We start from the raw sequence: 14,760 nt of genomic DNA, 5'->3' as shown, positions 1-14,760 counted from the left end.
CTGAGCAAAGACTAGAGCCCCCAAAAATAAATGATAACAGAATTACAACTGAGCCCAGAACAAAGATTCCCTAATCACCCCTTCCTTGGCTAACCCATCAGCAAATGAGTTAGCAAATCTCTTCACCCAACTGTATCAGAATCCATTGTGCTAAAATGTGTTATGTATAGCCACAGGGCTATTTTTGTCTTTTTATATCTTTTTTATTGTATGTCGCCGCCCCAAGTATAAATACTAACTTAGGTGCCACCAACCACACTCTTTTGAATAGAACTCTTTTCTCCTTTCTCCTCTTCTCCTTTCTTCTTCCTTTTTTTTCAACTTTTTCTTCTTTCTTCTTGCTGGACTACATGTTATCAGAGCACTGATCCAGGCTCAAGCTTCTCAAATCGAGTTTTTTCATCTGAAATCTCCTTTTTTGACTGGAAGAAGAATCAAAACCTCATCAGACTGAACTAGGCTCGTGCTTCCGTGTTTTTTCTCTTTCTCTCTTGGTAGTTGTACCAAGAGGAGGTTCTGTGGAGCTTTTGGTGGCAGCCGGATGCAGTGAATAGCATTCTTTGGGGTTTGTCCTCTTTCTTATGGACTGTGGGTCAGGAGTTTATTGATGTACACCAGGTATGTACTGTTACATTCATGTTTCAATGTGCTGTAGCTGTGAATATTACAATTTGGAGTTGTAGAGACTGGTTCTCTGTTCCTATAAGCTGATGGCTATTCAGCAAGGTTTTTCTGACCTCAGTCCTACTGAACTGGTTTATTAAAGCCTCTCTTTATTCGAAGGTGGTTGAAGTTCTGCTGTTCTCTTTGTTTGAAGTGCTGTCCTCTGTCTAGTTGGCCTGCTGGACTTTTTTTTTTTTTGTTCCAATAACAATGCTGTAGAGGTACAGAACCTCAGTTTTCTCAGTCCTGTCTTTGGGAAATCAGCAATAACACAGTAAGTCTAATGTATATTGAAGATTCCGATATTACTTCTCCTCAAGGAACCCTAAATGAAGGGATGGACAGCATAAATTTCTCGATGTCTATCACTCCTTTTGATGGGCTGAATTACTTGGAATGGTCCAAAGGCATCAAACTGTATGTGCATAGTTGTCAAGGCGACACCTAGGCGACTAGGCGCTTTTCAAGGAGCGCCTCGCCCAAACGCCAAGAAAAAATGTATTAGGCGCATGCAGTGGGGACTGAAACACATATATAGTATACAATATTTTATTAAATAAAAATAAATATATAATATATAATATTTTATTGGTTGGTTTTAGTTTTTATAATAGGATATGTTGCATGTTATCATGTTTTTGTTATGAGGAAGTAAAAACAAAATAATCTCAAGGGTTTCATTCACTTTGACAAAAGAATCGAATGAGGAAGAAGAGAGAACAGCCCTCCATCGTTCCAACACAACCCTCTAAGTCAAGGTGAGTTAACCAGTTTCCTCCTTCGTTTTGTTCTCTTTTTCCACTGGTTTAAAACAATGGTTACGCCCTATTGTTCTCCTCTTCCTTGTTGGACTAAAACCATTCTTCTTTCCTGGTTTGAATCATATTGTTGGACTAAAACAGGGGCTCCACACCCTTCTTTTGTTCTGAAATTTCATGTGTTTTCAGCTCCTTTTCCCTCATTACTGGTGTCTGAAATTTGTCAGTCTTCTTTTATTTTAGTATTTTTTTCACCAGCTTTTCTGGGTCTAAAACAGGGGCTCCGCCCCCTTCTTTTGTTCTTAACTTCTTGCATTTTTCAGCCCTTTTTTTGTTCTCATCATTGGTGTCTGAAACAGGGGCAGAGCCCCTTCTATTCTTCTTTGTATTTTTTCCTTTTATTTTAATATTTTTTTCACCTTCTTTTTCTGGGTCTAGAACAGGGGCTCCGCCCCTTACTTTTCTTCTTCATTTTCTTCTATTATTTTAGTAATTGTTCTCATCAAGCAACACTGCATGAAACACAAGCACAAAAGTGCAGAATACATAAAACCAAAAAAACTAGTACAGAAGGGGCAGAAATCCATCGGCTTCTTATTTTTAAATTCCATCGCCTAGGCGAGGGCTAGGCGCCTGGGCGCCCCATGGTCGCCTAGCCTCGCCTTGGCGCCTTGAAAACTATGTGTATGTGATGGCTACAAGAAAGGCTGGTTATATAAATGGGAAAGTAAGAGAACCAAAATCTGGTACAAAAAGGGTAAGTCAAGAAAGAATGATGATAAGGATAAACTGTGGTGTTCTCACTGTCAAAAGTCTATACACACCCAGGAGACTTGTTAGGAGTTAGTTGAGAAACCCAAGTGGGCAACCAAAAATTAGGATACTTCAAAGAAGCCTACTCAGAAGAAATTTTCCTCTGCAAACCTAGCCACTCAAGATTCTCAATCAAGTAACTGGACTACTAGTACTTCCCAAAATTATTTCGTTGGTTCAGACCCTAAGGAAGACATCATTAACTCCTTCAGAGATTACTTGGAACTGTATGGTAGGACCCTGGGATAGATGGGTAGGTCGGCTCCTACCCTAATAGAGCCACATTTCTTTTTTTGAATGTTGCCAATTCCCAAGCCTCCAAAAAATCATGCTTTTAATTACAGTTTCTCAACTAACCCTGTGATCTTTTCTTTCCTCCCATGGTTCCCACAAAAAGTCCCTAATTATTTTTCTAGGCTTTTGGAAACCCCAACTGGAATTTTGAACACTAATAAAAAAGTATACAAGTAAATTGGCCAAGGTTGACTTCATTAAGGCTATTCACCCACCCAAGGATAGGTAATTCTTCTTCCGGGAAGCTAATCTCTTCGTTACTCTATCCACCATCAGGTTCCAGAAGTTACCATTCCTCGGATTGTCTCCCAAGGGGAGGCCCAAATAATTCATGGGCCAATTTGATATTTCACAATCCAAGATAGTTGCACAATCTGACATCTCCCTTTCATTCATATTCACTCCCACTACACAACTCTTTCCAAAATTGATTTTCAGGTTTGACATTTGCTCAAAGAGTTGGACCGCTAACTTTAGATTTCTCACCCTACCAAGATCACCTCCTTCATAGAATAAAATTGTGTCATCAGCAAATTGCAAATGTGTGATAGGCACTCTATCCCTTCCCACTCTCCACCCTCTTATCAACCCCCTAGAATATGCTTTTTGAATTAGTCTCCCCAGAACATCAGCTACCAAGGTAAAAAGAAAGGGGGAGAGAGGGTTACCCTGCCTAATCCCCCTCATAGCTGGAAAGTGATCAACTGCAGTTCCATTCACCAAAATTGAATAGTGGAAAGTCTTCAAACATCCTCATGTCCATTTGCACCATTTCTCCCCAAATCCAAAATTTTCCATTACTTCCACCAAAAAGGACCAGTCCACCAAATCATAGGCCTTCTCCAAATCAAGTTTACAAACAATACCCTTCTTTCTATTCCTTTTGAAGTCCTCAACACTCTCATTCGCAATTAAAATCTTATCAATAATCTGTATGTCATTAACAAAAGCTTTGATTTGGGGAGATGATAAGAGGAAGCACAACCCCCCAATTCCCCATATTCAGCCTGTTCTTCCATCCTGCTACCACCCCTCCATAGTGCAGATTCAACAGAGGTTGCAAGCCAAACTCTGAAAGTCAGACCATCAGATTAGAGCTCTCCCTTCCTTTATATGGCTTCAGGTTTCATTACCATCAATCACACCACAAGATGAAAATCTTGGACAAACACACCACTTGAAGAACCCTCGTACACTTTTGCAATCAAATCAAAAGTCTCTTGCTACCACAAAAAAAGGCACCCCAAGAACTCTTACTGTCCCCCCATCTTCAATCTGAAAATTTTTTGAATTAGAACTTAACACCATTTTGATATTAAAAGCTTCCCAGAATTAGCTTCTACCGTCAATGCAACTACCTCTAACTCATTTTCAAACAGGTCCAGTAAGGCTTTACTTTCATCAAAAGGGGTTAGTATCATTGTACCTTTCAGACTTAACAATTTTCTAGTCGCCTCAGCTACTGCTCTCCAATCATCTATAGCCTTTTTTGCGGAAACCACCAAAAGATTCTCCCAATGCTCTTTCCCCAAGTTGAGCAACATTTTGATCTCACCTTCACAACTCACCATGGCAACATTCTCCTCTCTCCTTTGTTTCTTCTTATTTGAATTTTGTCCTTGTATGTTTTTAGTGACCGAACGGTTATCTTGCATATTTAAATTTGTGAGGAACTCCCCTAGCACCTTTGAAACCTCTAACCAACCTGCACTCCTCCAACCCTCAGGAAAGAACACAAGTTGCTTCTTCCCATTCACAAAAAACTCCCACAGTGCTATGAAACTACCTCTAACATTCCAGTTCCTTTCTACTAAATATTCTCTTCCATCTAAATCTGTCAAAGCCTTCCAATCTCCACCCCTCCTGGAGAAGATGACAACATCCACAAAATCTAAGAACCATTTGGCTGCATCTCTATCAGACAGAACAGTTGCCCTCTTCCACTATCCCCTTAACTCTAGTTCTATTGAACAGAAAATTTCTTGCTTCAAACTTGGTGTACCTTCTCCTCATTACCATGATTAAGGAACACCTAAGAGCTAAATGTTAGCAAGAATTTTTCACCTCAATCTTAATACTCCACATCCTTTGCGACGATAGAAAATTACTGCAGTTCCATAAGATCCTCAGTGTGTCTATCCCCTTAACTTTGAGTGTGCTTCACGAAGCCAAAAATCCAGCAAAGATGCAACCAACAGTGAAGCATCAACAATAAAAAATAAGAATGCTCAATAAGTCAATATTCTTCACTGATGCCTTCATACTTGATTCAATTCCTTTAATTGACTCATCTCACTAGAACTACCCTTCAATAGCATCACAATATTAAATTGTGAAGAAGAAGAAGAAGAAGAAGAGGAGGAGGAGGGGATTCAATTTGAGAGAGAGAAAGTGCTTGGCTGGTTTGTACTTGCTTGTGAGGCTGAATAGAAGTAGCAGTCCCACAAAGTGAAAATGTAGGGTGCAAACATGGAAGCTTTGCCTGCCTTTCTTTTCTGAATATTAACAGTATGCAATTATTTTCTGACATCACTGATCCACATAACAATTGATTGCATTGAGGTGGTAGCACCAACCACTGAGACCACAAAAAGATTTTAAGAAATTATGAGTAAAGGATAGATATTACCAATATTAAGGTAAATCTTTTATTTTTATTTTTGGGGAATAATAAAGATATGCATACCTCAGTAGAAAAGCCATTTTGACATGTGCGAGCATTGTTTATTAAACCTTTAACTGTAACTACAACACCATCTGCTGTCTCCACAGTAAAGCTGTCATGCCTCTTGATAATCGGTGTGGAACAGAAGACTCTACCTGCCAGTCGCCTGCATTGATAAAGTCAAAAATATCATTAGAGCAATTGAAAAAATCGTACAAGAAAGCTCCTACAATGTTGATCCTAAACTTTAAACTACCCAGAATGTGTATATATATATATGGTCACAATTCACAATATGGAAAACCAGTAGTCAAATCTATGGAGGATGAGCCTGAATAAACCAAACACACAATCACATGAAATTTGGCACAGTAGGCCATCTAACAATTAAGAATAATTTTGGCAGAGCAAATAATTAAACAAGAAAATAGCCTGATGATTTCATCTCTAAGTGGTTAACATTGGTTAGGGCTGCAAGTCGGGCCGGGTTAAGTCTGGTTGAAGCCAACCCTAGCCCAAGCCTAAGTTCTAAACACCCAACTCTAACTAAATTCCTTCAACCCTGACCCTGGGCTCAGGTTGGGCCCAACCCAACCTTCTTCCCATCCCTTAAAATCTCATAAAACTTCTAAAACTCAAATATTAATCCAATTTCACTACATATATTAATCCTATGTTTTATTAGTATTTGTTTGTTGATGTTTTTATTGGTTCTTTTAGTACAAAATTCAGAAAAATTAGTGCTTGAAAGTTTTATTATGAGTTATAATTTATGATAGATCTTTTATGGGCTGCAAGCTATGGGCGGCAAACAGTAGAGAGGAAATGAAGAATAAAATGTTCAAAAAACATAAAATATATTATTAAGATTTTAGTCTTTCCAAATAAGATTAAGTGATGTGATTATCTTAAAAGAAAGACATGATAGTATGTGGTGGGGAATATACAACTATCATGCATCTAAACAAATTAATATATCATATATCATATATAACATATATTTATATGACATGTACTATAGAATCAGGTTCGGGTTGGGTCAGGTTTCCCAAGGGGTCAACCCTAACCCGAGCATCAACCCAGCCCAACCCGACCTGACTTTTTCAGGTTAGGTTTGGGCCAACCCAGCCCAAGTTACAACCTTAATAGCACCTAATTGACATCACTAGTACTCCAAATATATGTCAAACAAAAAAACTAAACTGCATCTCGTGGTGAGTTGCAGTGGAGAACAAGCTAAACCAGAAAAACAAAGGAAATAAAGAAACAAGCAAAGAAACTAGGCTTACGTAGTATAGCCTAAAGACCTATGTCCATGTAAGAGGGAGAGATCGATCCACTATAAGAGAAACCAGATTAGGATACAACCATGAAGCACACTGATTTTTCTATCAGAAAGAAAAGTTTAATTTATCAGCTTAAAGAGAGAAATTAATACAAAACGATGAAAACACTGCCAGCCCAAAACAAAAAAACAATTACAACAAAGCCCAAAAAGGTTGCTCAGGATCCACTGTTTAGCAAGTGTATCAGCCATCACATTTGCAGTCCTTCTAACCCACTTGAATTCTGCATTTAATTCCTTGGAAACTGTGGAGAAATAGACTAGTATTTTAGTGAAGTCCCTGCCATATCAGTTGTCTTTTCTTTTATTTACTTGTTACTAGTCTTTTGGGCCTTGTTATTAGTCTTTCTGGGCCTTACTGGGCCTATTATTATTACTGTTATTGTTGATTAAGGAGTGCATTGGGCGGCAGGGGCATAGATGTCATTGTCATTATTATTATTATAATAGAAACATATAAATTCTAATTCTGGGCGGCAGAAACTAATTCTAATCTGTGCCCTTTTCCTCTTCACATTCTTCTTCTCTTCTCTCCTCTTTCTCTCTTCTCCTTCTGTTTTTCCTGCTGAACCTTCATCAGAATTCTGATCGACTGAGAATAGCACCCGCAATCTTGGTATCAGAGCCAAGTTTAGGGCTTGCTAGGGCTTCTATGTAGGCTTCTTCCAGCCGGCCACATGAGGATGCATTAGGGCTGGATTCTTCAGACTATCTTGCTTGAATCTTGGAGGTTGATTGGAGAAATTCTTGCTGCCCAAGATCTGCAATCTTGGAGATCACCAATAATCAGGAAGAATCAGATTTCCCTGGATCAGTTTAAGGTTTAGGGGCTAAACCTCCAATTGGCACTGGCGCTCAGTGGTTTCTGAATTAAAAACAGTTCCTTTATGAGATCATCAGCTTGTAGGAAGTGATTGAATTCTTCTGGAAGGAGCGGCTGGATCTTTTCCTTTTCTCTCTAGACTGATTCTAGGGTTTCTACTGAGAACAGGTCAGTTAAGTGTTTTTGACCTATCCCATTTACTTCTTCTGTTCTGTTTTCACTTCTAGACTATTAAGGGAGTAGTTCAGACTTGGAGTTTGTACTGGATTACTGCTTAAGCTGTGTTTCAGACCTGTTAAGGGAGTTTTTTGAGATCTTTGTGGTGTGATCAGTATGGAAATAGGTGAGAAGGAACCAAAATCCTTTGGAGAAGGATCTATGGGGTCTAGGAGTATGTCAGATAATACTTTTCAGATCACTACTGTTAAATTTAATAGCACAAATTACCTGGAATGGGCCCAATTGGCCATGATGGCCATTGGGGGAAGGGGAAAGCTTGGATATGTAACCGGAGACATTAAAGAACCAGCAAAGGGAGACTCAATCTATGCAAAATGGGTTCAAGAAAACTATCTAGTGATGACTTGGTTTTGCAACTCTTTGCAGCCACACATCACTAGAAATTACGTATGGGTGAAGACTGCTAAGGAAATCTGGGAAAATATGAAGGAAACCTACTCACAGACCCTTAATGTTGCTTGCGCATATGAGCTGAAAAGTGAAGTGAATAACCTTAAACAGGGGGAGAAACCTGTATCAATTTACTTCTCTACCTTAAAATCTCTGTGGCATGAGATTGATCACTTGGAGACCATTGAATGGGAAAGCCAAAAGGGTGCAGCAACATAAAGGAAGTTGGTTGAAACAAATAAGGTGTTTGAATTTCTTGTTGGACGGAATTCAGATTATGATATTGTAAGGCAACAGTTGCTCACTAGGGACAGTGTCACCGTGTCTCAAGCCTATTCACTAGTACATAGTGAAGAAAGTAGAAGGAAAGTTATGTTACAAATTCCACCCATGGAATCAGACTTTGCACCAATGAAATCAAAATCTATTAGTGATAAGGAGAGGGAAATGAAAAGGGAAGACAAGAGGGATATGGTGTGTGATTATTGCAAGAAGCCAAAGCACACTAGAGAAGTGATTTAAAAGGCACGCCTCAGGCGTGGCTAGGCGCACAGGCGAGGAGCATTTCAGGGTATGCGCCTAGCCTAGGTCGTAGGCACAGCCCTTTCAAAAGGCACGCCTGGTGCGCCTACGCGTGCGCCTTTTGAAAATTTGGTGCTTTTTTGCTTTGTTTTGAACATAACTGTTGGGACGGGGGCTCCGCCCCTGGACTCCCGTCCCACACCCCTCGAGGCAAGCCCAAACAAGTCCACATTAGGTATATGGGATGGATCAGGTTGGGTTCGATATATCAGTGTTTTAAAAGCACAAGGGCCAATTTGTGCTTGAGGCACAAGGCAAGGCACGCACCTTTTTAAGAAAGGCACAAAATTACCAAAAAAAAGCTAAAAAATCAAAAAAAAAAGTCGGAAAATTCAAAAAAAAATGCCAAAAAATTTTTAAAAAAATCAAAAAATATTAAACATAATGTTAATAAAAATATAAACTTAAATTTAAAAATAAATGATTTAAAAAGCCTATTATCTAAAATTAAAATACATAAACATAACATGTAACGTGTATTCAAATGAAAATTTAAAAATAAAAGCAAACATATAAAGCATTTTCAAGCATGAAAAACCCAGAATCTCTTTTTTTCCTTAATTGCATTGCTTCAAGTAGTTAATGTGATGTAAAACATATTGCATTCTTGATTCTATTAGTCGCCTTTGTACCACACCCCTCTAGGCAAGCCCGAACAAGTCTATGTTAAGGTCTGAAATTCTTATTTCTCACATAAAAAATAATGATTTTATAACTTTCATTGCCTTTTAAGAAGATATTTTATTGCAATGAATGAATGAACAACATTAGCAACTAGGGGGTTCTTGGAGCTTTTTGGCTCCAAAAAAAAGCAAAAAGCGCAAAATTTTAAAAAGGTGCACGCTTGGGCTAAGGTGCATCAGGCACACGCCCAGGCGCACCAGGCACGTGCCTTTTGAAAGGGGTGCGCCTAGGACCTAGGCAAGGCACATACCCCAAAATGCGCCTCGCCTGTGCGCCTAGGCACGCCTTTTAAATCACTGTGATATATCTTCTCGTTAGTTGGGGAAGGTCGGGTTCAGAGCTTGTTCTAAGCTCACCTCATTTACCTCCTCAGGTTCTCTTTTTCCCCTTAATGTCTAATGCTTCAATAATGCATTTAAAGACTGCTTATTCGAAACTGCATTTGCAACTTCCCAACTACAAACTAACTCCTTGATAGTGGGAACGTTAAGTATAATACCCCAAGTATCCAGGTCAACTGACGCTTGGGAGTCGGTCAAACTGATAAGCGAGTCAAATAAAGGTTGAAAAGATTCTCAATTAAATGCATATATATATATATATATATATATATAAAATTCTCAATCAAATAAAGGTTGGATGAAAAGATTCTTGAGGCTTGAACAGTTGAACTTTAAATTAAAGAGATTGTAGCAAAGACCTGGGATCAGGTCCCGCTACCGCCAATAGAGATGTCAATGGGTTGGGTCTGAGTAAATCCAAACCCGAACCGAAGTAATACCAACAACCCAACCCCGACCCGATGAAGAGAGACATAGAGTGTAATCTAGGGGTGTTCATTCAGTCATTTTGGTTGAGAAATTTCTTTAAACTGAATTGAAAACCAAATTAACGAATTTGATTTGGTTCGATTTGATTTTCAATTCAGTAATCAAATTTGCAATTCAATACCCCCAATTTGGTAATGTTGTTCATTCATTCATCCTAATAAAATGTCTTCTTAAAAAGCAATTAAAACTATAAAAAAATTATTTTGTGTGAAAACTAAGAATTTAAGACCTCATATGTTTTACATTACATTAGCTATGTGAAGTACTGCAATTGAGTTGTTCATTCATTCATCCTAATAAAATGTCTTCTTAAAAAGCAATTAAAACTATAAAAACATTTTTTTTGTGTGTGAAAACTAAGAATTTAAGACCTCATATGTTTTACATTACATTAGCTATGTGAAGTACTGCAATTGTGTGAAAAAAGAGATTAGAGGTTTTACATGCTTGAAAATGTTTTATATGTTTGATTTTATTTTTAAATTCTCATTTGAATATGCTTTACATCTTATGTTTATGTATTTTAATTTTAGATAATAGGTTTTTTAAAACATTATTTTAAAATTTAACTTTATATTTTTTTAGTAATATTATGTTTAATATTTTTTTGAAGTTTTGGCCTTTTTTTGAATTTTTTGACATTTTTTTTATTTTTAGCATTTTTTTTGTATTTTTGCGCCTTGCTTCAAAAAGGCACGCGCCTCACCTTGTGCCTCAAGCACAAATTGACCCCTACGCCTTTTTTGCGCCTTGCGCTTTTAAAACACTGCACTAGAGACACTTGTTGGAAGTTGCATCCTCATCTTGTTCCAGCAAGATTCAAGAATTAGAAGGGGAATGCCAATGCAGCAGTTACTACTGATTGTGCATCTTCCTTTGCTGCAAAACCCACATCCCTAGATGCATTAGCTGCAATTAGAGTTGCCTCAACTCAATTAGAGTGTGAAGTTGGAACCTCATGATCATCTCAGTCTTCAGCTGCTACATCTACTACTACTCCCACTTCGACTTTTGCTCACTCAGGTACACGAGCTATTGCATATCATGCTTCAGCCCCAGGTAACACTAGCCATTTTTGGTTTGTTGATTCAGGTGCTTCTGACCATATGACTAGTTTATCCCCCATGTTTACTTCCTATTCCTTATCTTCTAGCAGAGACAGTTTTTATTGTTGATGGCTCCCTTGTACCTATTTTAGGCAAGGGAGATATCAGAGTTTTTTATACCATCTCATTATCCTCTGTCTTACATGTCTCTAAACTTAGCACAAATCTAATTTCAATTAGTAGCATTACTAAGAATCAAATTTGCTCAGTAACCTTTTTTCCTATTCATTGTGTCTTTCAGGATTTAGTGACAATGAGGGTGATTGGGACTAGCCGTGAGACGAATGGAATTTACTTGCTTAAGCATCCACCTAAAAGGAATAAAGATGTTGGGAGGTCTTTTGTGTCTCAGTCTGTGATTTAGATAATCGATTGGGTCATTGAAGAGTCTTTTTCCTACTTTGTTTGAGTCTATCTTAGTGTCTAACCTAAGGTGTGAGAGTTGTGAACTTGCAAAGCATTGTAAATCAGCCTATTCTTTGAGCAATAAAAGAAGCATTGTTCCTTTTGAAATTGTGCATACTGATGTTTGGGGACCTTATCACATTAACGCAATGGGTGATTACAGATATTCCCTTCTATTTGTTGATGACTATTCTCGTTTTTCTTGGGTTTACCTTATGCGGTCTCGAGATGAAGTTCCTACTCTAACCCGTGCATTCGACCAAATGATTTTAACTCACTTTGGAGTAAGGATCAAAATTCTCATATCTGAAAACACCAAGGAGTATTTCACAAAGCCCTTGGCCTCACATCTATTCGAGTAAGGAGTTGTCCATCAAAGTACCTATCCTCGTACACCCTAGCATAATGGAGTAGCTGAGAGAAAGAATAGACACATTCTTGAAGTTGCTAGTAGCTCCTATTCGTTTTGGGGGGGTTGCCATCTACACAGCTGTCTACCTTATCAATAGAGTTCATTCACGGGTTTTAGACATGAAAGCACCTTTTAACCTATTGTACCCTAATAAAGACCAGTTCACTATTCCCCTTAAGACCTTTGGGTGCACTTGCTTTGTTCATATCCTTGGGCCTCACCGTTCTAAATTTGATCCTAAGGCAGCCAAGTGTATTTTTCTTGGGTATGCACAAAACCAAAAGGGGTATTGCTGTTATGATCCAATCTTCGGGACTAGGTTTGTGTCTATGGATGTTACATTCTTTGAGGATGTCCCTTATTACTCCAGGACTTCACCCCAGGGGAAGAGTGGCGAGCAAGGTGTTTTTGCTTAGGAAGCTCCATTGCCTATTCCTGTCAATGAAGAGGAGTGTGGTGAGGGGGGCTGTCAAAAGTGTAAAGAGTTGAGAGTGTTCCACAAACGATGGTGGAACACTCGTCTTGTTATCCCCTATCACTTTCTTCCACCAACCCCTTCATTCTTCTTTGACCCAATCATTTTTCTTCTCTTCTCCTTTCTCCCATTCATCTTCCCCCTCCCCAATTGCTTTTTTCTTATTCTTTTCTTCCCTTCTACTTCTTTCAAACTGCTTTATTGCTTTCCTAACCACCCACTCCCCTCCCAAAAAGAACAAGCCAAGTAATTTACCTACTCAATGAAGAGGGAAGTTTAGAGGAGAAGTACTAAGGGGGTGGACGGGAACCTTGTAGAAGAGGTAGATGAGTTCTTAGTTGTTCAAGGAAGTAACAATGGTAGTGAAGGCTCAACAAATTTAGAGAAACTTCAGGCACCTATTTCCCCAAGTGACAAGACTGGGGAGGAGGAAGAGGAGAAGGAGGGTCAGATAAGTCAGAATTTATGTGATAAAAGAAAATTTTGGGGTGAAAAAGAGAAGGAAGGGGTGATTTTAGAGGGAGTGGAAGGAAAGGAAACTGGTGGTCAATAGGAGTGCAACTTGGGCGGGCCTAGCCTAAGCCCGAACCGACCCAGCCCGAAATTTTACACAGGCTAGGCTTGGAAATTCAGTCCTTGGGCTCAAGAAGTCAGGCTTTTTTATTTTTCGAGTCGGGCCCAAGCCTATCACTTAGGTAGTGTTAGTGGTGTTAGTGAAGGGGTATTTCAGTCTTTGTACTTGTTGAGAATGCTGATGTGTACTGTTATATTAGTTCGAGTGCCTCTTACTTAAAGAAGGGCACTCAAGTCTTTTCCAATAAGTTAATAATATAATAACAGGTCTGGCTGAATCAAGGGATTAACTTTTTTCCCTAATTCGAACCAGCCTTTCTCTCTTCTCTCTCTTCTCTCTTTTCTTCTTTCCTCTCCTACTTCTTGCTGTCTACTTTACTCTACAGTCAACGAACAAGACAGAATTCTATGGCAGGTCAAACTTCAACAGGTAGCTTGAACCCAACCCGAGCCTGGCCCAATTATACACATTCATACATACATATGTGCATATATATATATATATATGTGTGTGTGTGTGTGTGTGTGTGTGTAAATTTTGCATACATCTTTACATATATACATACATACCACACATTTGTACACACATTTACCTATATGCATACATATTTATCTTTATACATACTTATATGTATACATATTTACATAAATGCATATATACATATATAATTTCAGAGTGGGCTCATTGACTAACCCGAGCCCGACCCAGGCCTGAGCCCAACCCGAGTGCATTAAATTACAATGCGTGGTTGGGCTCAGGTTGGGAAGATCGAGCTTGACCTCAAGCTCAGGCCTTAATCCCAAATTTTAGGGTTGACCCTAGGTTGACCATAAATCTGGCCCAACCCGCCCGACTTGCACCCCTAATGGTCAAGGAGTTAGGGGTGGGGTTGGAAGAGAAAGGGAAAGAAAAGGGGTTATTTAAGCTCACCCAAAACCAATCTAGTTAATAAACTAAAGTAACATGGACATCTTCTTAACACCAGCCCATGCATTGCATGGGTCGCTTCCAGTTAATGAGCAAAGAAGGATAAGACAGTAGAAAGAGGAGAATGAACAATGGAACACTCCAATTATGCCCAATGTTGACACTAAATCGTGAGGCACCCCACCAAACACTTCCATTCTCGATCCTTTTTTTTATAAATGTTCTTAATCCATTTTGTTGTCCAGATTTAATTTGTAAAAGTTATCAAGCCCACAATAACCTCCACATAAGTTGACAATTGACTTAACAATTGTTTCACTTCATAGATGAAGTGGGAGGACCATAGATCCTTACCTAGAAAATTTTTACAGGGATGACCTCTATGGCTCTATAGGCCATCTAATTGAAATAGCCCATCCGACGAGAAGCAAGTACCCCCCCTCACTCCCTTCCTCCATCCCCAATTTCCAAAAAGAACATCTTACTTATCTATTTGCAACACAAAAGCCTTGTAGCAACCATTCCTTTTGAGCTGCTGCTGCTGCTGCCAAATAAGTCTTGTAACCCTTTGATCACTTCATATCCTCTCTAAGCACCCTATTCTATTTGGAGCATAACACCTTTCCCTTCAAACCTCCTCTTCCCTTCCTAGTTCCTACTACCACTTTTGTCTAGAACAACACTTGGTTCCACTCCAGTGCTCCCCAAAACCTCTAGAGCTTTCTTGGGATTTCATCTCTTTCACACAACTGACCAGTAGCCAGTTACTTTCAC

General features: G+C 38.9%; 1 protein-coding gene across 1 annotated transcript in view; it reads right to left on the bottom strand.

Annotated features, from left to right (window-relative positions):
• Window positions 1-14,760, bottom strand: part of LOC104586089 (uncharacterized) — a 30,342-nt gene that overhangs the window by 13,487 nt on the left and 2,095 nt on the right. The window contains exon 3 of the mRNA XM_010243208.3: window positions 5,215-5,359. Coding sequence (XP_010241510.1) covers window positions 5,215-5,359 — 145 coding nt within the window. The remainder of the gene's footprint in view (window positions 1-5,214; window positions 5,360-14,760) is intronic.

The sequence above is a fragment of the Nelumbo nucifera genome, chromosome 1, assembly GCF_055504915.1.
Source record: "Nelumbo nucifera cultivar China Antique chromosome 1, China Antique-T2T, whole genome shotgun sequence".
NCBI lineage: Eukaryota > Viridiplantae > Streptophyta > Magnoliopsida > Proteales > Nelumbonaceae > Nelumbo > Nelumbo nucifera.
Note: the sequence above shows the minus strand (reverse complement) of the source record. Positions and strands in the feature narration are given on the sequence as shown.